Here is a 24,590-nt window from a genome sequence, read left to right as displayed (position 1 = left end):
GTTTACTTTGAGTAGGTCAAGCAGCGGGACTGTCCTAGGACCTCTCTCTCTCTCTTTGTTCTCCAAAGAACTATTTTTATTTCTATTTGTGTGTACCACCAGAAGAGAGTGTCAAACCTTGAAGCTGGAGTTACAGGCAGCTATGAGCCATTCTGTGCTGAGAACCAAACCTCGGTTCTCTGAAAAAGCAGGAAGAGCCAGGCGTGGAAGCGCACACCTTTAATCCCAGCACTTGGGAAACAGAGGCAAGTGGATCTCCGTGAGTTCGAGGCCATCCTGGTCTACAAAACAAGTCCAGGACAGGCAGGGCTACACAGGAACTCAAACAAGGCAGGATCCTGGAGGCAGGAGCTGGTGCACAGGCCTCAGAGGGCTGTTACTTGCTCCCCATGACATTTTTTTTTTTTTTCTTTTTAACCAGGCAAAGAATTTTATTAACCTTTTCCAAACTTTATTCCCAGGCCTTTTCAGCTTAGTTTGTGGCAAAGAATGAATTGTGTATCAGCAAAAACTGAAAAGAGCTGCAGTGTTCAGGGGGCTTGGGCTTAAAAATATTAGAGATCTAGATTTTTATCAGATCCATAAACAAAAGAATTTTTAAAAGTCATGATATAAGACAGACAGCAGCTCCCATAACTTCAGCAAGTGTCACCTTCTTCAGAAGCTGCCTCAATTCGGTTTGCCTCGTTTTTAGAAGCCTCCTCAAAATTCTCCACCAGACCTGGAACTTCATCATCGCATCCTCTCCAGCAGCAAGTGGTGCTTTTCCATCCACAGACTGACTGGGCGGAGCTTCAGCCAGTCTCCTTACACTAGTCAGACTGTCGGCACCAAGCTGGTTTAGCAGGCTGGGGAGCATTTCTGTCAGCTGCTTTGCCCAGGTGGGGCCCACACTGGTGAGGAGTTTTTGCCGCCAGAGATGCCTGAACTTTAGGGCTGTTCAAATGGATCAGTGTTGCTTGATTTGTAAACATGTTCACCTCTCAATACGAGAGACGTTTGTCTACGGCTAAACTTCTTTAAGGAGAACTGCAGTTTTTTATCATGTGCTGTGGCTGTTCTGTGAGCCACCTTCTTCTTTCTGCCAGCAGTTCCTTACCCACCAATGCGCACTTGTGTCTGCAGTTTGACGAATTTTTCCTGGTTCCTGATCGGTTCTTTCATCTCGCCAGAGTGGAAGTGAAGCTTTGAGGGGGACTAGGGTTCTTGCTCAGGGGGTCTCAGGCAGACCAGCTGAGATAACACACACACACACAAACACACACACACAAACACACACGGACACTCACACTTGATAGCCACTTGCTCCCCATGGCTTTCTCAGCCTGCTTTCTTGTTTTTGTTTCGTCTTTGTCTTCGTTTTATGTTTTATTTTGTTTTTTTTCGAGACAGGGTTTCTCTGTGTAGCCTTGGCTGTCCGGGACTCACTTTGTAGACCAGGCTGGCCTCGAACTCATGGAGATCTGCCTGCCTCTGCCTCCCAAGTGCTGGAATTAAAGGTGTGCGCCACCGCCACCAGTACCCGGCTTCAGCCTGCTTTCTTATAGAACCTAGGACCACCAGCCCAAGGATGGCACCACCGACAATGGACTGGGCCCTCCCCCATTGATCACTAATAGAGAAAATGCCTTACAGCTGAATCTCATGGAGGTATTTCCTCAGCTGAGGCTTCTTCCTCTTTGATGGCTTGTATCGTGTGTCAATTTGACACAAAGCCAGCCAGTGCACCCCATATCTGATATATCTGGCCCAGGAGAGTGAACATCTCTTCCTTTGGTCACTCATTTGTTCAATAACTCTTTCTTGAATATCTTACTTTGTGCCTGGCACTGATCCAGGTCCTTGGGATACATGGGGACGTGATGTCCCTACGTGTACAGCGGTATATCTTTTTTTTTTAACTTTTTTTTTTTTAAGATTTATTTATTATGTATACAGTATGCCTCAGATCACATTATAGATGGTTGTGAGCCACCATGTGGTTGCTGGGAATTGAACTCAGGAAGAGCAGTCAGGGCTCTTAACCGCTGAGCCATCTCTCCAGCCCCCAGCGGTATATCTTAAAGGCAGGAAAACAAGCAAATTACATTATGCATTCCATAGAGGCAAGTGTCACTGAAGAAAGAAAATAGATGCCGGAGAAACAGAACTGGCACAGATTTCTGTGTTCCACAGAAAGGGATGGGTTGACAAAGTCAGATTCGAGTTCAGGCTCGGAAGGCGTGAGGCAGTTAACACAGCCTGTCTGCAGAAAGCAAGCTCTAGGTGGATGGCGCAGCCAAGCAGAGCAAAGGCTTCCTGGTGATACCGTCCGTGGCTGGGTGGCTGGAAGAACAGCCAGGTGACAGCATGGCTGCACCAGCCACCCACATGTCTTTGGCTTTACTCCACCAGCAGCTGGTGGAAGCCCTGAGCAGAGAACTTTAGAAGGCTGGCCACATCTGGTTGCATCAAGAGCCTGCGATAGCCAGCTGCAGGGCCTTATGGGCCAGCTGTGATGGTCAAAGGGGAGACTGGCTAGCAGGGCTCTGTCGGAAAAGGAAGTAGCCATGCTGTTTCTGGGGGAGCCGGGGAGGGAGAAGCTGTCCGTTCCCATCCAGGTGAAGGGGCTGCTGAGTCCAGGCCACTGTTAGGATTGTCCCATAGCTGTATACTCCATAAGCAATTTACAAGCCGGGGTTCCCCAACTTTTCCCCAGTGGGAGGTGCCATCTGGCAGGTAGGAAGAAGGCATGGTCCTCTGGACAACCCCTGACTCTCTCCTCCAGGATTCGTTCACTCTACGATACCGGTGAGGCAGCAGTTCTGTCTGTGCCGGCACTGAACTGGATCAGAAGCAGAGTCAGGAGGACCCAGAGGCCCTTGGAGGCACAGGAAGGAGTCCAGGTAGGGTAGCAGATGAGTCTGGGCAGCGAGCAGGTACTAGTTGTGGCTCAGCTTCCAGGGGCTGGAAATCAGAAGTCTCTGGCTGGTCAAAGCTAGGAGGCCTTGTCCGTTGGTGAGAGGCTCCCATCTGGGACAAGGAAGGGAGGAAGAGTCCAAGGTCAAGTGGGTGCCACCTTGGCCTGACAACAATAGAAAGTGGGATCTGCACTCCATTGAGTCTTCTCGCTTGGGCGATGGAGGAAGTGATACTGTTTATAAAAGCAAAAAGGCCTCGCCATATTTGAGGAACAGAAAGAAATGCTGTGCGTCTGAGTGCAGCAAACCACCCCAGGGGGTAGTGGGGAGAAGCTTTGGATATTACTATCCCAATTTTTGAGCCTCGAGTCCCTGTTGGATTATTTCAAAAACAATTGTAGCTAGAGGAGGCACTGGGCATGAAGGTTCCGGGTCGGCTTCATGCTGGAAGTAGACATATGGTGACATGTAGGTCTGAGGGGGGCTATACAGGGAGCCAGGGACTAGAGAGATGGTGCTGGATTCATGGAGGTGGAGAGGCCTGGGGGAGGGGCGTCATGGAGGAGGAAAGGGAGAGGGAGGTGAGGATGGGGCTCTGTGGTGATGGCGCTCCCTGAGACAGGGACAATAGGAATAGGTGGGACCCAGAGTTTTGCTCCATCTAGTTTCTGCCATGACAGCTCTGTGCACACTAGGAACATGGAGCAGACAATGGAGAGCAGATAATGTGATGAGACGTGAGAAGAGTGAGCCGTCACTCTGCAGGTGACCTTTGAAACCATGAGCGAGGAGCCACTGACAGGAGGCTGGATGGAAAAGTAGACCTGAGCATCGATGAGCGAGGAGACAGGGTACATGCAGAAATCCTCATAAACGCCCAGAAGAGGGATTGGTCACCCATGCCAAATACTGTACCCAAGACAGTCTAGGCAAGCACAGAAAATGTCCCATTGGATCTTGCCACACAATCATTGGTGACATTGATGGGGGTGAGGGCTGAGAGGAACAGGGTGATGATAAGGAACTCAGATGTGAGCTGTGCTTGTCTGATAGGAAAACAATGATGGAGGGAACGGGGTTCGAAAGAGGGGGGCTCACAGATAGACCGTAGACCCTGATGGGAGGGCACGGGAACTGCTCCAGTTGGGGCCTGGAGTGTCTTTTCCAGCAGCCAATCAAGATGTCTGCCATCCTCCTCATTCCTGCTCCTAGGACCAAACCATCTCCCTGCCTCACTCCCCCACACTGCACAAAGGATAGGAGGGACAGGCGGAACTGTGGACTCACACAGGACAGCTCTGGCTGTCCTTCCCGTCTGGGGAGCTCCTGCCACCTCTTTGGCTTTCTCACTTTCCTGTCACCACAGCCCTGTGGCTCTGAGTAGTACTGAGTGAGGAAAGTGATACTAAGCGCAGGTAGTAGAGAAGCAGGCGCGTGAGGCCAGATCTGTCTGCAGAGCTCATTGTGGGACCCACCATGCACGCTGCCACACAATGTCCCCTTATTCTTTCTGAGTGGTTTTTCTTGAACTTTTTTTTTTTTTTTTTTTTTGGTTTTTCGAGACAGGGTTTCTCTGTGTAGCCTTGGCCATCCTGGACTCACTTTGTAGACCAGGCTGGCCTCAAACTCACAGCGATCTGCCTGCCTCTGCCTCCTGAGTGCTGGGATTAAAGGCGTGCGCCACCACGCTGGCTCTTGAACTTTTTTTTCATCAATTTGTTGTGTGTGTATGGATGCTTTGCTTACATATGTGCCTATGCACCACATATGTGCCCAGTGCTCAGAGAAGTTAGAAGAGGGCTCCAGATTCTCTAGAACTGGGATTACAGATGGTTGTGAGCCACCATATGGGTTCTGGGAATTGAACCTAGGTCCTCTGGAAGATGAGCCAGCTCTTAGCTACTGACCACCTCTCCAGGCAGCCCTCTCTGGGGTCCATCTAGAGTTAGGGAGATACTTAGGAGGGAGAATGCAAAACAATAGGACCACATGGCTCTCGTCAGTCATTTGTCCATCCTTTCCCCTCTCAGACTCTGTTCCAAGCTCCTCCACCAACTGCCTCCCCCATGGAGACAGAGACCCCACCACCACACAGGACGTCCAGCTCCCAAAGAAGACAGTAGAGACACAAGCTGCCCAGAAGAAGCCCACAGCTTATCTCTGTGGGTTCTGATTAAAACTATCTTTGTGTTTGCAAGGTGACTTTGCACTCTGAGCCACCTCCCCAGCCCCTAAGCTGGTATTTATCGCACAAGCACGATTTCCCTCCGAGCATGATTTCTTCCTTACAGCATCTCTGGTTGTCTGCCAGGCAAGCTCAACTTTGCCAGAGACATGTGGGGGAGAAGGGCAGCTTCAAGGCCTCCTTCCTGCTCCCACAAGCCTGCCTGCCTGCCTGTTCCCAGCACCTGAAGGCCCTGTTTGGAATTCCTGCCAGCTGACTGCATATCCTAAGCGCCTACTGTCAGGGCAAGACTCTGCTAGAATGATAATAAAATTAAATAAAAACTTTAAAACTCAGCCTCACATGGTAGTGCATGCTGTTAGTCCCAGCATTTGGCAAGTAGAGGCAGATGGGTAGCTGTAAATTTGAACCCAGCCTGATCTACATAGAGTTCCAGGACAGCCAGGACTATAATAGACAGACCCCCCCCCATCCCCAAAAGACACACATATACATACAATTTAAATTCAAAGTATTAAATTATATTGACTATATGTATATTTTTGTTTGTTTTTTCAAGACAGGGTTTCTCTGTGTAGAGCTGGCTGTCCTAAAACTTTTTCGACCAGGCTGGCCTTGAACTCAGAGATCCACCTGCCTTTGCTTCCCGAGTGATGGGATTAAAGTGTGCCACCACTGCCTGGCTAAAAATATATTTTTAAAATTAATGTCATTTTTGTACTTTGTTTAGGATTTAAATTTGTCTTATTACATGTAGTATGTATGTATGTGTTTGCATTGTGTATGCGTACATATGTGTGGGTGTGTGGACATGGCAGGAGACACCGTCACCCACTGAACTGTAGCCCTATAGCCCTTATTTGGCCCTTGAGTGTACTACGGAGGTGGCACTGGCCTTGACTTTTGTCCTCCTGCCTCTATTACTGAGCTGGGATTACAGGCGCACACACACACACAGTTTTTTCACTTCTGTATTTGCAGCTTTGAGTGGTTTTTAAATTTTTATTTTGTTCCGTGTATGAGTGCAAGGTGCACATGCGCTGTGATGGGTTTGGAGAGGGAGGTCAGATGCTAACTTTTGGGGGTCAGCTCTTTTCTTCTGCTGTGTGTTCTGGGGGCCGAACTCAGGCTCTCAGGTGTGAGACAAGAGCTTTTATTCATCTTGCCACCCCTGAGTCATGTTTCTTTGGGTGCTAATTCTGGTGGGTTTTGCTGCTTTTCAGTGGGAGAGAAGAGCGGTTTGAATTTCACTGGTTTCATCTGTTTCTCGTAGCTCTTGCTTTAAAAAAAATTTTTTTTAAAGATTCATTTCATTTTGCGTGTATGAATATCTTGCCTGCGTGCACATCTGTGCACCACAGGTGAGATTGGTGCCCTCAGAGGTCAGGAGAGGAGGCTAGACCCTGAATGGCTTTGAGCTGCCATGTGGGTGCTGGGAATCAAGCCCAGGTGCTTTGCAAGGACAAGTGCTCTTGACCGCCGAGCTATATCCTCATACACGCCCTTTATTTAAAGATTTTATTTGATATTATGTGTATAAGCGGTTTGTCTGCGTGTCTGTTATATGCACCACATTGTATCCCTGAGACCCGAAGAGGTCAGAGGAGGACGTTGAATTCCCTGGAACTGGACAGTTGGGAGTTGTCATGTGGGTGCTAGGAAGAGCGAATCCTCTTAACTACCGAAGCACCTCCAAACCCTTCTTGCTGATTTTACGGCGAAACAGAAAGGGCTCCTTAGATATTACACAGCTCCTACCTCCTCTCCGAAAAGACGAGGCCGGGAGAAATGGCTTTGCACCGCCACAACACGGCAGGATGCTTCCTGTCATAACAATGCTGCCACCTAGTGGTCATCCTTAGAAGACGGATACACGCTCATAGCAAGTGGCTATAGCGTGTCTCTTTGAGACAGTAGAACTTCACTCCCATCAACTTCTCACCCCCTGCAGATGCTGGGTCACCATAAGCCTTCTTCCTCTTCAATGAATTCCACGGCAGGATGTCTTCACTGAGCTCCAGACGGCTAGAGATGAGCTGGTACAATCCACGACTATGGACGTGGAGGTTTTAACTCTGGCTCAGCCCATTTCTTTGTTTGTTTTTGTTCTTTCAAGACAGAGTTTCTCTGTACAATAGGCCTGGCTGTCCTGCAACTCTCTTCGTAGACAAGGCTGTCCTTAAACTCACAGAGATCCGCTTGCCTCTGCCTCCTCAGTGCTGGGATTACAGGCGTGCACCACCACGCCCGGCTCTACCCCATTTTTATTGGTGATATTGTTTTCCTTTTTGTTTGGTTTTCTGTTTGTTGAGACTGGGTTTCTTTGTATAGCCCTAGCTGTCCTGGAACTCACTCTGTAGACCAGGCTGGCCTCGAATTCAGAGATTCCCCCTGCCTCTGCCTCCAGAGTGCTGGAATTAAAGACGTACGCTGCCACCACCTTTAAAAACAAAAACAAAAAGAAGGAAGGAAAGAAGAAAGGAGAACAGTCTGCAAGCCTTTCCCCTGGACCCCAGAGTTCTGAAGGCAGAAGCTATGGTTGAGGTCCAGAGACTGGGATTGCAAATATACTCATGTCCATGAAACACTGGGCTGGATGAGAGACAAGTAGCAGGTGCAGTTAAGCACTGAACACAGGCAAGATAACAGATACAGGGTTTAGGAATGATGTCATAGCAAAGGACTGTTAATGATGGCCTCATGTGATGGTCAAGGACATGTCTGCTAAAATGACACACTCAGAAGATCTGAAAGCAAAGTGTGTGTGTGTGTGTGTGTGTGTGTGTGTGTGTGTGTGTGCAGGTACATGCATTTGGAAGACATCAAGTGTCCCACTTTGTCACTCACTGTTTATTGTCCTTTTTTTCCCATTTTTTCAGACAGAACAAAATGGATTTTTATTGTACTTTTCACCCACCATCTCATGTGAGAGTCTCCACACATTACTTCCCCAAGACTTAGTTCTCTCATTGGTTACTGGTAATGACACAAGGTGAGAATTGCTAGATTGTTTGGCACCAAGAGTAACCTCAGAGTCCAAAGCACGTACTCCTTCTCTCTCTTCCAACGTGCTCCAACTCTGTCATTTTTGTACTCTTCCTACTGACTTTTTTTGAAATTAATTTATTCAGATTACATCTCAATTGTTATTCCATCCCTTGTATCCTCCTGTTCCTCCCTCCCTCCCGCTTTCACCCTTTTCTGTTTATTGTCTTGAAACAGGACCTCTCACTGAACCTAGAGCTAGGCTGGTGGCCAGCGGATGTTAGTGGCTCTGTCTCTGTCCTGCTCAGGGCTGGGATTACAAGCGTTCATGAATTTAGGCCTTCATGTTTGCGCAGTAAACACTTTCTCCATCTCCCCAGCCCAACAATGGCTTATATCATGCGGGCTATGACTAACTGCTGGGAGAGATTGAGAACTGTAGTCTTTATACGTTGGCATGCAGAAGAAAAATGCTAGTGACCAAACCCAGTGCTAGATCATCGAGTTCCACCCCAACCTGCAGTCTTTTTGATTAGTCATAGATCCAGTTAAAAACCGAGATTCCACCAGGAGTGGTGGTGCACACTTTAATCCCAGCACTTGGAAGATAGAGGCAGGAGGATCGCTGTGATTTGAAGGCCAAACCTGGTCTACAAAGTGAGTCCAGGACAGCCAGGGTGACACAGAGAAACCTTGTCTTGAAAAACTAAAAACAAAACAAAATAAAACTCAAGATTCTTGTCAGAAGCCGGGCGTTGTGGCCACGCCTTTAATCCCAGCACTCAGGAGGCAGAGGCTGGTGGATCACTGTGAGTTCGAGGCCAGCCTGATCTACAAAACGAGTCCAGGACAGCTAAGGCTACACAGAGAAACCCAGTCTCGGGGGGGGGGGGGGGGGGGGAAGGTTCTTGTCAGGCATGGTGTTCCTTTAATCCCAGCATTCCAGAGACAGAGGTAGATGGATCTCTATGAGTTTACAATCAATTTGGTCTATATTGTGAGTTCCAGGCCAGCCAGGGCTACATAATGAGACCTTGTCTCAAAAAAAAAAAAAGGGGGGGGGGAGGGTGAGAAGGGGAAGGGAAGGAGGGAGGAAGGGAGAGAGAGCTATTTCCAATAGAAGATAAAGGGACTGTCTCTGCCACACCACTTCTGATGTCACTAGCCTTTGGTGGCCTGGCCTACCCTCATATCACTGCAATGATGGTGATGTCACTATCCCACGAATATTTGATGTTCAGGTCTGTTTCGTTGTAAGCTCCTATCTATGGCAGGCTTCTAGCACTGTAGGACCACCTGCTGCATGGCTGCTGCCCCTTTCTTTGAGGCTACCTATGTGAGTCCCACATTCATCCTGTGTGGAAAGGCGGACACTTTGAGGGTACGTCTATGGGTAACAGGGATCTCCTGAAGGCTGCCTAAAAGCCAGACTGCAGCCAGCAAGCCATGCAGAAATGCAGGTATTCCAATCCTATTCATAATCTTCTGCTATTTTATTTTTGGTTAAATAAAGTCTTCTTTCAGCTAGATCTAATCCACCATTCAACTCATTCACTCTTTAATTGTTTTTTTTTTTTCTGTATGTGTGTATTTAATTTCAATTATGTATTTCTGAGACTTTCCTTTGATCTTTTTCAAATATACTTCAATGTTAATTTTTGCCTGATCTTTTTTCCCCGTTGCACATTTCTTTCTTTCTTTTCTTTTTCTTTCTTTCTTTCTTTTTTTTTTTTTTTTTTTTTTTTTTTTTTTGACAGGGTGTCACTGTGTAGCTCTGACTGTCCTGGAACTCACAGAGACCCTCCTGCCTCTGCCTTCCAAGTACTGAGATTAAAGGCATGCACCAACACAACTATCTTGGATATCCTCTTCCTTTGATTTCTTCAAAGTGCTTGAAGATTTCCTTTACTTCTCTGGAGTTATGGAATGCATGGATTTTGTTCGTTTGTTTTTTGTTGCAACTTGCTCAGGATCTAGGGAGGTCCTTCAACACGCTGACCTGGATGAGCACAGGGGCGGGAGTCCCTTCATCTCTTCTGTCTATGGCCCGTTCATCTCCGCGGAGCCCCTGCATTGTGCCGACTGGGCTGGAAGCAGTGGTGGCAAACACAGCACATGGCCTGGTCCCCGCTGCCGGAGACAACACAGTAGTGGCGGAGGGGCCACTGCAACAGGCAGGTGGCCAGCAGTACCACTCAGGCACAAAATGATGCTATGGGACTCAGGGATGGAGAGCCATGAGCGGTGAAACTCAACCTCCAAAGCTGCAACCCTTTAATATCCTTCCTCGTGTTGTGGTGACCCCGCCCCCCACATAAAATTACTTATATGTTGTTACTTCATAGCTGTCGTTTTGCTACTGTTGTGAATCATAATGTAAATATCAGATATGCAAAATATTTGATATATGACCCTTATAAAAGAGGTCATTCAACAACCCCTGCCCCCCGAAAAGGGGTCATGGCTCACAGGTTGAGAACCATTGCTCTAAAAGATACCTTTGTGAGGAAAAATATATTCTAATAGATGAGCAGAAGGCAGTTGCAAACCCAGAGGGGATGAGTGGGTAAAAGGCTGAAAACAGGAAATGGAAAATTAGAAACTAAAAGGCTGAAGAAGTGGCTCAGGGGCTAAAAGCACTGGCTGCTCTTGCAAAGGACCAGGGCTCAATTCCCAGCAATCACATGGCAGCTCACAACTGTCTGTAACTCCAGTTCCAGGGCATCTGCCACCATTGCACAGACATACATGCAGTCAAAACACCAATGTACATAAAATGAAAATAAATTAGAAACTAAAAGAAGCCAGGCTTGGCTTGGGCAGAGGAAAAAAGCACAAGGTGTGGCCACGTGAGACCTAAGACTGAGGCAATTCCCTGAAGAGACTAGATTCCATCCGGAAGAAAAAGAAAAAAGGTGTGACTAAGTGAGACAAAAAAAAAAAAGTTTATTTTGCAGAGCTGGGAGAGGAACACCAGACCTGTCATATTAAACCCTCCACTGAGCACTTCCAGCCCCTCAATTTAGTTTCCACAGGCTACAGGAGAATTGGGAAAGAGATCACTCTATGAAGTCCAGTGAGAAGGAGTGGAGCAATGCTGGGCAGCGACCATCTCCAGAGGGATGGTAGGGGTTGCCAGCTTCAGGCTTAGCTTCTGGAATTGGGTTCCCTCGCTCTGAAGAGATCAGGTAGGTAACAGCATCCATTACCCTCAGAAGCCCATAGACTGCTAGAGTCCGAGCTGACCACAGCTGTCCTGGGGCGGGGGGGACAAACAAAACACAAGAACACCAATGCAAAAACCAATCAGCCCTGAGAGAACTGTCAGTAACCCGGCTGAGCGCATCCCAGGTTACCAGGGAACACAGGAAATCAGAAGAATGCTACAGCGACCACCAGCATGTTTCCACCAGGATTCCAGCCAGCTGTCCTTTCTATGCTTGGCACAAGAACTGAGCAGGCTTAAGAATAGCAGCCGCTTGTCTGGTGCTAAACACTTCATCCTGTGATCCCCCCCCACCCCCCCCCCCCCCCCCCGCCTCAGGGCACAGCATCACAGCGGTTTTCACTAAAAGGCTGAGTCAAAAGTTCTGAGTCCCAACATTGCAGACGGAAGCTGTGGACGGGCCACCTCTTGACTGTGTGCCACATACACCTAGAAACCAGACCGACAGGATGAAACGGCATCCCTTCAGCCGTTTCATTGCATAGTTAGTTATGTGACTTAAGCGTTTCTCATATACCACACACTCAGTGTCCCTTGCTGCTTCCATCTGCCACTGCTGTGATATAGTTATCAAAAGAAATGACACCGGTCTCCTCCGGTCTTGTCTTTGATGCTCATGAATATGACAATTTAAGAAGTATTTTTGTAGATCTAATTCAGTTGCAGGTTCTTCTTGTCTAGGTTGAAGCTATGAGTCTTCTAGAAGAATTCTGTGGCAAGGCGCTCTTGTCATGTCAAACCAGAGGACCCATGGCGACGTGACCTCCCAGGTGCTGTGGGCTTCCTCAGTTACTGCTATTTTCCTTCTGCCACATTCTACTCGCTGGGAAGTAAGACACCCAGCTCAGCCTAGTTTTAGAGGGTGGGAGTTCTACTCAACGAACCGATCTTATATTACTTAACAATTCTTCAATTAAGGAAAACTTGTGGCGACCCACCCCCACTTTTTAAATATAGTTTATTAATTTATTCATATATCTAAATTACATCCCATCCTTTGTATCCTCCCATTCCTCCCTCCCTCCCCTTTTCCCCTTACTCCCCTCCCCTATGACTGTGACTGAGGGGGACCTCCTCCCCCTGTATATGCTCATAGGGTACCAAGTCTCTTCTTGGTCCACCCCCACTTTTGAAAACTAAGTTCAGCATGGATTTATTTTATGGCCTGAGTTTAACTAATTTTTTTAATGTGCTATTACATTTATTTATGTGTGTCTGTATAGGGGTGCACATGCTCCACACACTTGTGGAGGTCAGAGGACAGCTTGTGGGAACTGGGCCTTTCCTCCACGGGAGTCTTAGAAGAAATCAAGGCTTAGAAGCAAGTGCCTTTACTTGCTGAGACATCTTGCCAACCCACACCTAATTTAACATTTTTAAACACTTAATGACTCATTTATTTTTATTTTTGTATGTGCCTACTTATATGCACATGTAGAAGAATACACTGTCCTGGAGACCACTGAGAGACCAAGTGGTGCTGAGAATTGAACCTGGGTCTTTGGCAAGAGCAAGTGTTCTTAATTGCTGAGTCATTTCTCCAGCACCGGCCCCGTACCTTTAAAGACTTTATTTTGTGTATGAGGACACCAGACTCTAGGGCTGGAGTTGAAGGCAGGAAGGCAGCTGAGCTCCCCACATCTCATGGGCACTGTGAATGCTGGTTCTCTACAACCAGAGCCATCTTTCTATCCTATTTATTTTTCTCAACCTTTTTTTAAAAAGATGTATTTATTTATTTATTATGTATACAGTGCTCTGCCTGCATGTACACCCACTGAGGGCATCAGATCACATTATAGATGGTTGTGAGCTACCAAGTGGTTGCTGGGAATTGAACTCAGGATCTCTGGAAGAGCAGTCAGTGCTTTGTTTTGTTTTTCAAGACAAGGTTTCTCTGTGTAACCCTGGGCATCAAACTCACAGCAATCCCTCTGCCTTTGCCTCCCAAGTGCTGGGATTAAAGGCATGTGTCATCACACCACCCTGCTGTGCAGTCAGTGCTCTTAACCACTGAGCCATCTCTCTAGCACCATAACCTTTATTTTTAAAAATTGTGTATGTATGGGTGCTTTGTCTGAATTTATGTCTGTACAACACGTGTGTGCAGTCCCCCTTGGAGGCCAGAGAGGCATCGGATGCCCTGGAACTCAAGCATAAACAATTATGAGACACCATGTCAGTGCTGGAACGGAACATGGGTCCTCTGAAAGAGCAGCCAATGCTCTTAACCACTGCACTATCTCTCCAGCCGCCATTTAGGTAAAATGTGTAGTAGTTTATGCATCCAGACAATGCAGTATCATTCAACAAAGGGATGTGCATGGACACATGCCACAGTGTGACTGAATCTTAGAATACTTGCCTGGATATGGCAGGGCACTCCAGTGATTCCAGCACTGAGGGGACTGACTAAGCAGGAGAATCCAGGCCAGCCTGGGCTACACAGGGAATTCTGACACCCCACCCCATCCCCCAATTGAAACAAAACAAACTACAACTCAAAACACCTAACTACAGGAATCAAACGCTGTCAATGGATTTGAGAGAACTCAGGAGTTGCTGAGCATGGTGGCGCAAACTTTTAATCTCAGCACTCCGGAGGCAGAGGCAGGCAGATCTCTGTTGAGTTCCAGGCCAGCCTGGTCTACAAAGGGCAGCCAAGGCTACACAGTGAAAAACCAAAAATAAAATAAAATAAAAAACAAAAAAGAGAGAGCGAGAACTCAGGAGTTAAGAGTGCTTATTGCAACACCAAAAAAGCTGGGCTTGGTGGCGCATGCCTTTAATTCCAGTAGAGGCAGACAAATCTCTGAGTTTGAGGCCAGCCTGGTCTACAAAGAGAGTTTAGGGTAGCCAAGGCTACACAGAGAAATGCTGTCTTGGGCAAACAAACAAAAGAGCTCATTGCTCTTCCAGAGAAGCAGAGTTCAGTCCCCAGTACCCAGGTCAAGTGGTTCACAGCCATCTGTATGTAGCTCCAGCTACACGGGATAGCAACTTCCTCCCCACAACACACACACACAAGATGGTCGCACACACAAATACATATACAAAGAATTTAAAAACAAAAAGAAAACCAAAATACCTTTGCCAATGTTCAGGTCACTATGCAGACCTGAATAGAGCTCTGCCTCCCAGAGTGCTGTGGTTAGAGGCATGTTCCCACACACCTGGTTGGTTTTGAGGCCGGTTTCAAATTGTATCCCAGGATAGCCCCAATTGTATGGCAACCCTAACTTTCCTAAGTTTTCAGGTGTCACCAAGAGCAGCTCTGCCAAAATTACTTTCCATACTGGTTTTCTTAGCTGTGTTAAACCAAAAGGGCCTAAGACTACTCATCTTTAAGACTCAGTGCATGGGGGCCAGAGATGGCTCAGTGGTTAAGACCACTGGCTGCTCTTCCTATTGACCTGGATCCAAATTCCAGCACCCACATGGCAGCTCAGTTCTAGGGAATCCAACACCCTCACAGACATACATGGCAAAAACACCAATGCACATTAAAACAAAACTTAGTGCATGGGCATGCATGGTGGCACATGGCCTTAATCCAGAACTCAAGGTGGCAAATGTAATTGAGTTCCAGGCCAGCCAGGTATACACAGTGAGACCACTGCAAAGAAATTAAAAAGCAAACCCTTCCTTCCAGAACTCTCAGTACCATCTGATTAACACTGTCCTCGGAGCTAGATGCAAGCTTCTGGAAAGAACCGTTATCTTTTTTATTGCTGATGAAAATAGGACATGGTGTGTATTTGTGGGGTAACTGATTCTTGGTACTTTATGTACCAATGTGGAACAACCTCCAAGAACTGCTAAGGAAAGCAAGGCAAGGAACAGAAGTGCAAGCTGCTCATCCTGCACAGCCGGTGTGGGGGGAGAAACACACCCACACAGGTCTATAAATGGCTCAGGTCTGGAAGGCTCTTCTGCTCAGGCTTGGCTAACAGTTGCCCCTTGCTCTACCCTTTAAGAGTAAAACTGGAAGCTGGGCAGTGGTGGTGCACGCCTTTAATCCCAGCACTCGGGAGGCAGAGGCATGCAGATCTCTGAGTTCGAGTCCAGCCTGGCCTACAAAGCAAGTCCAGGACAGCCACGGTTACATAGAGAAACACTGTCTTGAAAAACCAAAAAGGGGAAGAAAAAAAAAAAAAAAAAAAAGGAAGCTGTGCGGTGGTGGCGCACACCTTTAATCCCAGCTACTCAGGAGGCAGAGGCAGGAGGATCTGTTAAATAAGATCAAAGTGGTGCACAGAACCAGCCAGAGCTACATAGTACAAGTTAAAAACCAAACCAAACCAAACCCCAAACTGACTAATAATAATCCTGGGACTAAAGAAAGCCAGTTAAGAGAATTGCCTAAATTTGGGGCTAGCCTGGACCACAGGGAAACTGTCTCAAAAGAATGGGTCTGTGTTTAGACAATCCAAATAGCTCCACCTCTTTGGTGTCTTCAGTTTTGTTATGTAACTGACTGGCTTGGATGTAGACTACAGGGACTTTAAAAAAATTTTTTCTTTCTTGTAGTCCTGGACTCACTTTTTAGATCAAGATGGCCTTGAACTCAGAGATCCACCTGTTTCCACCTCCAAGTGCTGGGATTAAAGTTGTGTGCCATCACACCCCGGGAATAGCTCCAGCCCTGGCCACTCACCTCTCAGGCTTCTTTCCCAGAAAATCAAGTATGCAGAACCCAGGCTTGCCCAACCTACACCAGCAATATACTGTTTGTTTGCCTTGCTATGTGTCCCCAGGTGACACAAGTGACTAAGTGGCGAGAAACACCAGAACTGCTCAGCATGGCAGCAAAAGCCTTTAATCTCAGAACTTGGAGGCAGAGGCCAGCCTCATCTACATAGTGAGTTGAAGGGCAGCCAGAGCTATGTAGAAAGACCCCCTCAAAAGAAACATCAGAACAAGCTGGGCGTGGTGGCACATGCCTTTAATCCCAGCACTCGGGAGGCAGAGGCAGGCGGATCGCTGAGTTCGAGGCCAGCCTGGTCTACAAAGTGAGTCCAGGATGGCCAAGGCTACACAGAGAAACCCTGTCTCGAAAAACCAAAAAAAAAAACAAAAACAAAAACAAAAACAAAAAAAACACATCAGAACCAAAATAGCTTATACAAAGCCATTTATTAACAGAAAATAACTTGAGAAGTCCTGTTCACAGACGCCGACCACGACGACCTCCCTTCCTTCGAGTACTGTCAGAGGGAATGGGAGTGACATCCTCTGTGAGAAGGAAGAAAAAAGTGTCATTGCCTGTAGCTACCAGGAGATTCAGGCCTCCCCAAGGACAGGTCTAACTAGCAATAGATTTTATTGTTCCCCAAATGCGTCCCCAGTGGTCAACAAGCAAGGGGCCACCCACCAGTCATTTCCTCATCCCAGCTCACTTTCAGAAGGGGACATAGGCTCTGAGAAGATGTGTGCACACACAAGTGTGACAGAGACAGACAGACACACACACACACAGACATCAGAGGTGAAGACAAGTTCCTAACTCAGACCCTGCTGACCCTAGTACAAAGTGCTCCCACACTAAGCGACAGCGGCTGTTCGCTCTTTTAGACGAGGTTATGTGCAATTTTAGGCTTATGGGGTCAAGAGCAAAACTGCCATTAAGGGCCAGCAGGTAACAGATGTGAGGGCAATCAACGGGAGTCATTCCTCTTCGTCTGGACTGTCCCCAAGGGGAGCGCTCTACTAACATTTAAAGCAGAGACTAAAATCTGCTGAAGGAAGTCAGGAAGGCTTTTTTGCTTTCCCAACATAGATGGAAAAAACCATATCAGTAACAGAGATGAACTCTCACCCACACTTTACAGGTCCCTGTAATAAAAGTCACACACAGCCTGAACATGTGGTGTTCCTGAAGGCTTGGAAGCGGCCAAATCTTCAAACTTAACCCACGTGTTAGCTAGAGATGGCACTTACCAATCCGCCCGATCTTCATCCCTGAGCGCGCAAGAGCTCTGAGGGCTGACTGGGCTCCAGGTCCAGGAGTCTTGGTCCTGGAAAATGAAGGATTGTTGGCCAAGTCAGTTGGAATTTTCCTAGAACTCGTATGGTTTTAATTCACTGCTGAATTGGGGAAGAAGCCTAGAGTTAAACAGCTGCATGCTCTGATGGGGCCACATAATAAACTTTTTGTCTTTGTGGGACATTATGGTTTTCATATATTATACAATTTCACAATCCTTTTCTAAACTGCTAAGCTTAATAGTTTAGAGCACTTCCATCCTCGCAGTCCCCACTACCCACATGGTGGCTCACAACCATCTGTAACATCAGCTCCAAGGGATTAACTTTTCTCCTCCGGCCTCCACAGGCACCAGGCTTGCACATGGTACACACACAGGAGGCACACTCATGTAATTTTGTACCCTGGGGGGCGGGGTGTAGAGGGCAGAAATATGCTGAAATTAAAGGTGCCACTTATACCGCAGTCTTAAAAGGGGGGGGGGTATGTGTGGGGGCTGGAGAGATGGCCCAGTGGTTAAGAGTACTGTCTGCTTTTCCACAGCACCCACATGAAGCTCACAACTGTTCTGTTTCAGGGTATCTACCACCCTCACAGACATACATGTAGTCAAAACACCAATGTACATAAAATATAAATGCTCTTGTCCTCCCCAGTGCTGAGCCCTACTTTCTAGCTGCCACATCCAAGACGTCACTCTATGGGAGGGACTGATGGCACAGCTTCACATCCAGCCTCTCCGTTCAGCAGCCACCTTGTTCTCACCTCCAAGCCCTTGTTCTGTTCCAGTAAAACACACACAGCCTCAGGGGGCTCCACCCCTGCTCTGTTGTTTGTTTTAGACAGGGTTTCTGTGTAGCCTTGGCTGTCCTAGAACTCACAGGGATCCGCCTGCCTCTGCCTCCCGAGTGCTGGGATTAAAGGCGTGCGCCACCATGCCCAGCCGCCCCTGCTTCTTGGATCAGGACCCCCACCACCATTCCTTCAATGCCTAACTCCTTTCTCACCTGAGCTTCTCTTATGCCTTCTCTCTAGTGAACTGTGCACCCCAGCCCATCATTTAAGCACCAGTGTTTAGCTCAAGCTAGCCTCAAAATCATTACGGAAGCATTAACCACCGGAAGCGCTTGATGCTTTTGCCTCCATTTCCTGGAGAACAGACGCACACCACTACACCCAGGCTATGCAGTGTGAGGGAACAAAGGGCCCACCCCATGTACACCACAAAAGACTCTAATGCAGCGGCTTCTCCACCCCAGGCCCTGCGCGTAAATCATCCCTACCACAAACCCCACACTTTGCTTCCTAGTATTTGCTACAAACTGAAGCCATACACCTCCTGCGTGCTGACTGAAGCCTGACTTTCCTAAATGGTGAGGCGCCACACAAGGCAATACATGCGGTTTTCTCAGTACCTGGTATGCACTGGTTAGTCAATGAACAACGACAAACAGAAAGAAACATCTCTCTTTTTTTTCTGAGCAGAGGCCGCTGTAGTCCAGGTTAGCCCCAAACTCTAGATGCTCCTACACCTGTTCCTGCATACTGGGATTACAGGTTATCAGCTATCTTGGCCTAAAATAGCCCACTCGCAGGTGCAACAGAAAATCAAATCTCACCGATACCTCATCTTTCATACCTGTTTCCTCCTGTGGCCCGGAGTTTGATGTGCAGGGCAGTGATGCCCAGCTCCTTGCACCTCTGGGCCACATCCTGGGCAGCCAACATGGCGGCATATGGAGAAGACTCATCTCGGTCAGCCTTTACCTTCATTCCACCAGTCACTCGGCAGATGGTTTCCCTAGGGACCAAAGCAGAACCGTGTCTTCATTGTCCAACAAGGATGCACGGGAACACTTCCTGAATCCTCAGTGACCACGCCAAGGCTTATCTTGAACATATAGCCTGGTCCTCAATTGTGTTTCCTGGGGTTCAAAGACCCCTACACAAACTCCTTTGTGCCCAACAAGCACAAAGCCCTAGGTTCAATCTCCAGCACTACATAAAAACACAGCAGAGGGTAGAGGAAGCAGGACCACCAGACAGCCACGTTTATTCTCAGCTCCAGGAAAGCGTGTGCTTTCTCTTATAATGCATTGGGAAAATCGTTAGTGTGAATTCCACAAACTGCTCAACTAATTCTCCCAGCCCAGTTTGATTTTCTGCTTTCCTGCCCAAGTACTTACTTGCCAGAAAGATCGGTAACATGGACAAAGGTATCGTTGAAGGATGCAAAGATGTGACAGACACCAAATACATTCTCTCCTTCAGCCACTTGGGGTCCAAGGCTGATGACTTGTTCTTCCTTCTTTTCCTTCCCCTTGCGAGGCGCCATTTCTAGGTAGAAGAATCTCACTGTTAACAAGACAATTTCACAAAAGCTCAAAGAACCTTTATAACAAGCTTGCAGTTACAGCCATGGACCACCACACACCCCTCTTAACTTTCACAAGTAGCTACCCAAAACTGACTATGCCTGACTCAGGCCTCGGGCCCAGCCTTACTCACAACTCTCCTCTCCCGTTACTTAAGCTTGAAGTTCATTTTGTCAAGGAGGACACAACAAACAGTTGGATAGCTGACACCACAACCAGCCTAGAGAACTCTCTGTCCACACACAGTACTTAAACTTGTCTTTAATCCCAGTGCTTGAAGGCAGAGGCAGGCAGATCTCTAGGCCAGCCTGGTCTACAAAGTAAGTCCAGAACACCCAGGACTACACAGAGCAACCCTGTCTTGAAAAACCAACCAAACAAAAAAGCCTAAGTCTAAGTTTCCTGGGCCCTGACACCATTTACAGTTTAGGCCCAAAGCAGCCTAAAAAGACAAGGCAAAATGTCAAAGAGGTTTTTCAGCTCCTCTTTGCCAACACAGCCTTCAAAGTCTCAACTCCTACACTCAACTTACCAGGTGTCCCCCCAACACAAGCAGCTTACCTCTCCGTTTCAAATCTTTAGCACCAAACATCAAAAGCACTACTACAGCAAGGTGTGCAACTTTAAGCCCAGCATTTGGGTGTCAGAGGCAGGGGGATCTCTTGAAGTGCTAGAGATAGCCAGGCCCTTACAGGAAGTCTAACGGTTAAGATATACATGTCTACAATCCAGTACTCAGATCAACTTACTCTAGCCTAGAATGTAAGGGCGGTCACAGGCCCTCCGGAAAGGCACAGACCCCAGGCAGGCCTTTGGGCATCCTGAAGTACCAGGACAAACTACCACCATCTTCAGAAGAAACTATTATCGAGCAGCTAAGTGAACCGAGCAGGAGGGTCTGGACCGGATCTCTCTAGTGCCTTCCCCATACACTTTATTTGGGGCCCAATTGCCAAAGGCACAAACAAGAGCCAGTAGTCTAGGATGTAGTCACCTGCCCTTGACCACAAATTAAGACTAAGACACACAATTCCACAATCCGGGTAACGTCCAAATAAATCGTCTGGGCACGTCGTCTACTCAATGCAGCTTTGCCATCCTCGGTGGGGACGAGATGACCATCCAGGACAATACAAACATATGGCAGCAGCCCTACTCTATTGGGGGAGCACCCGGGCAGGCAATGTGTCCGGCCAAGGCAGTAACCATCATGATGATGACAGATGCTCCATACAGGGAGAGGAGCTCCCCGATACAGGGCAGGACCCGCACCCACTCCCACTTCGGATTCCCCATCTCAGGCCAGAAGGCCGCCTGCGGGACATGGCGCAGCCCTGGGCCCGGATGGGTCGGGCCGGGCGACCAAGCGTCCGTACCCCGCACTCGGCTCGGCTACCGCGCACCGACCCCGGCCCCGACTCCGCATGCGCCCCCGATCAGCGGATGCCCCACGATTCTGGCTCCCGGGCCTCCTACCTGACCGTCGCCGCCAGACTCCTACACCGGAAAGAGAGAGACGGAAGGGGCGGGCAGACGGGTCACTTCCGTGTCCCGGAAGTGTACCTCTGAGGTCACGGAGAGAGAGGCCGGCTTCCCGGAAGAAGCCTCTATCGCTGTTTCCGAGGGGGCTAAAGGCGTCGGGGAGGAAGCTGGCTTATGAATGGAGCCGGGTGCTGTGTGTTGCTCTAACCGGACCTGCTTGTGAGACCGCACGGAGCGGACACGCGCGGGAGAAGCGGCTGCGCTCCAGGTCTCGGTTGCCGCAGCTAGACGGACTTCCGACATCAGGACCGCGGGCAAGGCAGCCTGGGAGCGACAGCGCACCTCGTGGTGTGGAGGAAAATAACAACAAACGACCTTGTGCTGCAACTTTATCCCATTTTTGTACAGTACGGAGCAGTGTAGAAATAAATTATTTAACACTTTACTGCTACTCTGCTCTAAGCATCTTATATTTGGTGCTTCAGTTAATACTCAAAACAAACTAGATTATTTTTTATTTCCGTTGTACAGAGAGGTTTATGAAATGAAACCATGTGTATGGCTGCTTTCATGTTATGAGATAAAACTCCTGTGTTTAATAGTTTAATAGTCTCTCTCTCTTTTTTTTTTTCCCCCTAAGATTTATTTATTTAGTGTGTTCTGGGTTTGTTGTTGTTTTGTTTTTTTCGAGACAGAGTTTCTCTGTTTACAGAGCCCTGCCTGTCCTAGACTCTCTTTGTAGACCAGGCTGGCCTCGAACTCACAGAGGTCAGCCTGCCTCTGCCTCCCAAATGCTGGGATTAAAGACGTGTGCCACCACCTCCCGCCCCGCTCTATTTATTTATTATTGCCTGCATGTAACCTGAAGGCCGGAAGAGGGCACAAGATCCCATTGCAGATGGTTGTGAGCCATTATGTAGTTGCTGGGAATTGAACTCAGGACCTTTGGAAGAGCAGGCAGTGCTCTTAACCTCTGAGCCTTCTCTCCAGACCCCTCTTTGTTTGTTTGTTTGTTTGTTTGTTTGTTTGTTTTTTGAGACTGGGTTTCTCTGCATAATAGCCCTGGCTGTCCTGGAACTTTCTTTGTAGACCAGGCTGGCCTCGAACTCACAATAAAACGCCTGCCTCTGCCTTCTGAGTGCTGGGATTAAAGGTGTGCACCACCACGCCCACCCGGCCTCTTATTTTCATATATCTCTCTAATAATAATATTACAGGACCTTGAAGAATTAGGAGACATTGTAGATGGAAATGCAGACAAAGGGAGAAGTGTATCTACTAAAACTTGAAGAACATGGTACAGTATACACATATATTCGCTGGCTTGTATATACATTCATAGATACATATTGCAGAGCATGACAAACAGAAGAGCTGCATATACACAGACATATATACATATAGCTATATAATAACCCGTGTGTGATGGTGCACACCTTTAATCCCGGCACTCGGGGGGGGGGGGGTAGAGGCAGGCAATGGATGTGAGTTCGAGGCCAGCCTGCTGTACAAATGAGTCCAGGACAGCCAGGAATAAACAGAGAAACCTTGTCTTGAAAAACAAAGCAAATAAAAAAGAACATGGGTATGTGACAAGGCCTTTAATTCCGGCACCTGGGTGTTTTGCCTACATGTATGTCTTTACGCCACTTGTGTGCCTGATGCCTACAGAGGCCAGAGGAGGGTGTCAGTCCCTTGGAGTTACAGTCAGTTGTAAGCCATCATGTGCGTGATGGGACTCAAACCTGGGTCCTCTGGAAGAGTGTCAGTGCTCTTAATTGCTGAGCCATCTCCAGCTCCCTAATTCCAGCATTTGGGAGGTGGAGACAAGCAGATCTTTGTAAGTTCAAGGCCAGCCTGATCTACACAGTAAGTTCTAGGACAGACAGAGCTACTCTGTCTCCAAAAAAGAAAAAGAAAAAAATACTCTTACCCATTATTTTTAACTTATGTTGTTCTTCTCAATATTACGTAGGGATATAAGTATGGGAAAGGACTTGGGGGAGAGAGACAGGGTCTTCTGTAGCCCAGGCTAGCCTTGAACTGGCTACATAGCTGAAGATAACCCTGAACTGATGCTTTGCCTCTACCTGCTGAACCCGGGATTATAGATACACACCATCATTCTTTTTTTTTTTTTTTTTTTCCGAGACAGGGTTTCTCTGTGTAGCCTTGGCCATCCTGGACTCACTTTGTAGACCAGGCTGGCCTCTAACTCACAGCGATCCACCTGCCTCTGCCTCCCAAGTGCTGGGATTAAAGGCGTGCGCCACCACGCCCAGCTTTTTTTTTTTTTTAATCTCTTTTCTTCTTTTTGTTTTTCACTCGTTTTTGATACAGGATCTTATACAGTCTAGGCTGGTATAAAACTGGTATGTAGCCCAGATTGCCCTTGAACTCCTGAACTTCCTGCTTCTACTTTCAGGTTTTGGCATTACAAATGTATGTCACCACACCCAGCAGGATGGTGTTACAGTTATTTTTATAAAACTGTTTCTCAGCTGGGTGGTGGTGGCCACACCTTTAATCCCAGCACTTGGGAGACAGAGGCAGGCGGGTCACTGTGAGTTCAAGGCCAGCCTAGTCTACAAGTAAGTCCAGGACATCCAGGGCTACACAAGAAACCCTGAGCCCCCCCTCCCTTTTCAAGACAGAGTTTTCCTATGTAGCCTTGGCTGTCCTGGACTCACTTTGTAGACCAGGTTGGCCTTGAACTTATTGTGATCCACCTGCCTGTGCCTCCCAAGTGCTGGGATTAAAGCCATGCGCCACCACTGCCCAGCTCTTAGTTTCTCAATCGAGACTTTGTTATATTTGTCTCATAATAAGTTTCACAACACAATAACTGAGCAGTTATTACTCCATTCTTGTTTATTTGGTTTTTGGTGTTTTGAGACAGGGTTTCTCTATGTTATCTTGGCTGTCCTGGACTCGCTTTGTAGACCAGGCTGGCCTCGGACTCACAGCGCTCCACCAACCCTAGTTTATCACTCCATTCTTAACCCTCTAAGCTAATCCGTTTTCCCCCCAGCGTACATCCCAGAGACACTTGCACTTTGTAGCTTTCCTGCTCCAGCTTTTTCTCCTAACATCCTTAGGACCTTTCCCATGGCTGAATCCTCTGCTTTTTTCCTCTAACTCCTCCTTCCCTGACAGCAGGAAGTCCAGCCCTATTCTTTCTCCTGCTCAGTGAGTGGCAATAAACTGCTGTAATGGCATATCAGAGGGCAATCGGAGAGCAGTGTTTCTACAACATTCAGACAGGAGACTCTCAGAACAAAGACTGTAACCAGATATGGGGGGGGGGGTGGGTACAGAAAACAGCATTTGAATTATGCTTACAGGGTAGTTTTTTTTAAGTATTCAATTTTAATTTATGTGCGTTGGTGTGAGGGTGTCAGATCTTGGAGTTACAGACAGATGTGAGCTGCCATGTGGGTGCTGGGAATTG

At 47.7% G+C, this 24,590-nt stretch overlaps 1 protein-coding gene and 1 pseudogene across 1 annotated transcript; both read right to left on the bottom strand.

Moving 5' to 3' along the window:
• Positions 1–638: 638 nt before the first annotated feature.
• On the bottom strand, positions 639–1,164 carry LOC127204275 (transcription factor BTF3-like; annotated as a pseudogene).
• Positions 1,165–16,463: 15,299 nt separating this feature from the next.
• On the bottom strand, positions 16,464–21,254 carry Rps14 (ribosomal protein S14). Its single transcript, XM_051163579.1, has 5 exons — positions 21,134–21,254; positions 19,469–19,619; positions 18,922–19,083; positions 17,237–17,313; positions 16,464–16,531 (listed from the first exon to the last, which is right to left on the bottom strand). Exons 2-5 carry the CDS (start codon positions 19,615–19,617, stop codon positions 16,464–16,466), a joined length of 456 nt encoding a protein of 151 aa, XP_051019536.1. The 5' UTR covers positions 19,618–19,619; positions 21,134–21,254.
• Between the last annotated feature and the right edge of the window lie 3,336 nt (positions 21,255–24,590).

Source organism: Acomys russatus, chromosome 20 (assembly GCF_903995435.1).
Source record: "Acomys russatus chromosome 20, mAcoRus1.1, whole genome shotgun sequence".
Taxonomy (NCBI): Eukaryota; Metazoa; Chordata; class Mammalia; order Rodentia; family Muridae; genus Acomys; species Acomys russatus.
The sequence above is the reverse complement of the archived record's forward strand: the minus strand, read 5'-3'. Positions and strand labels throughout refer to the sequence as shown.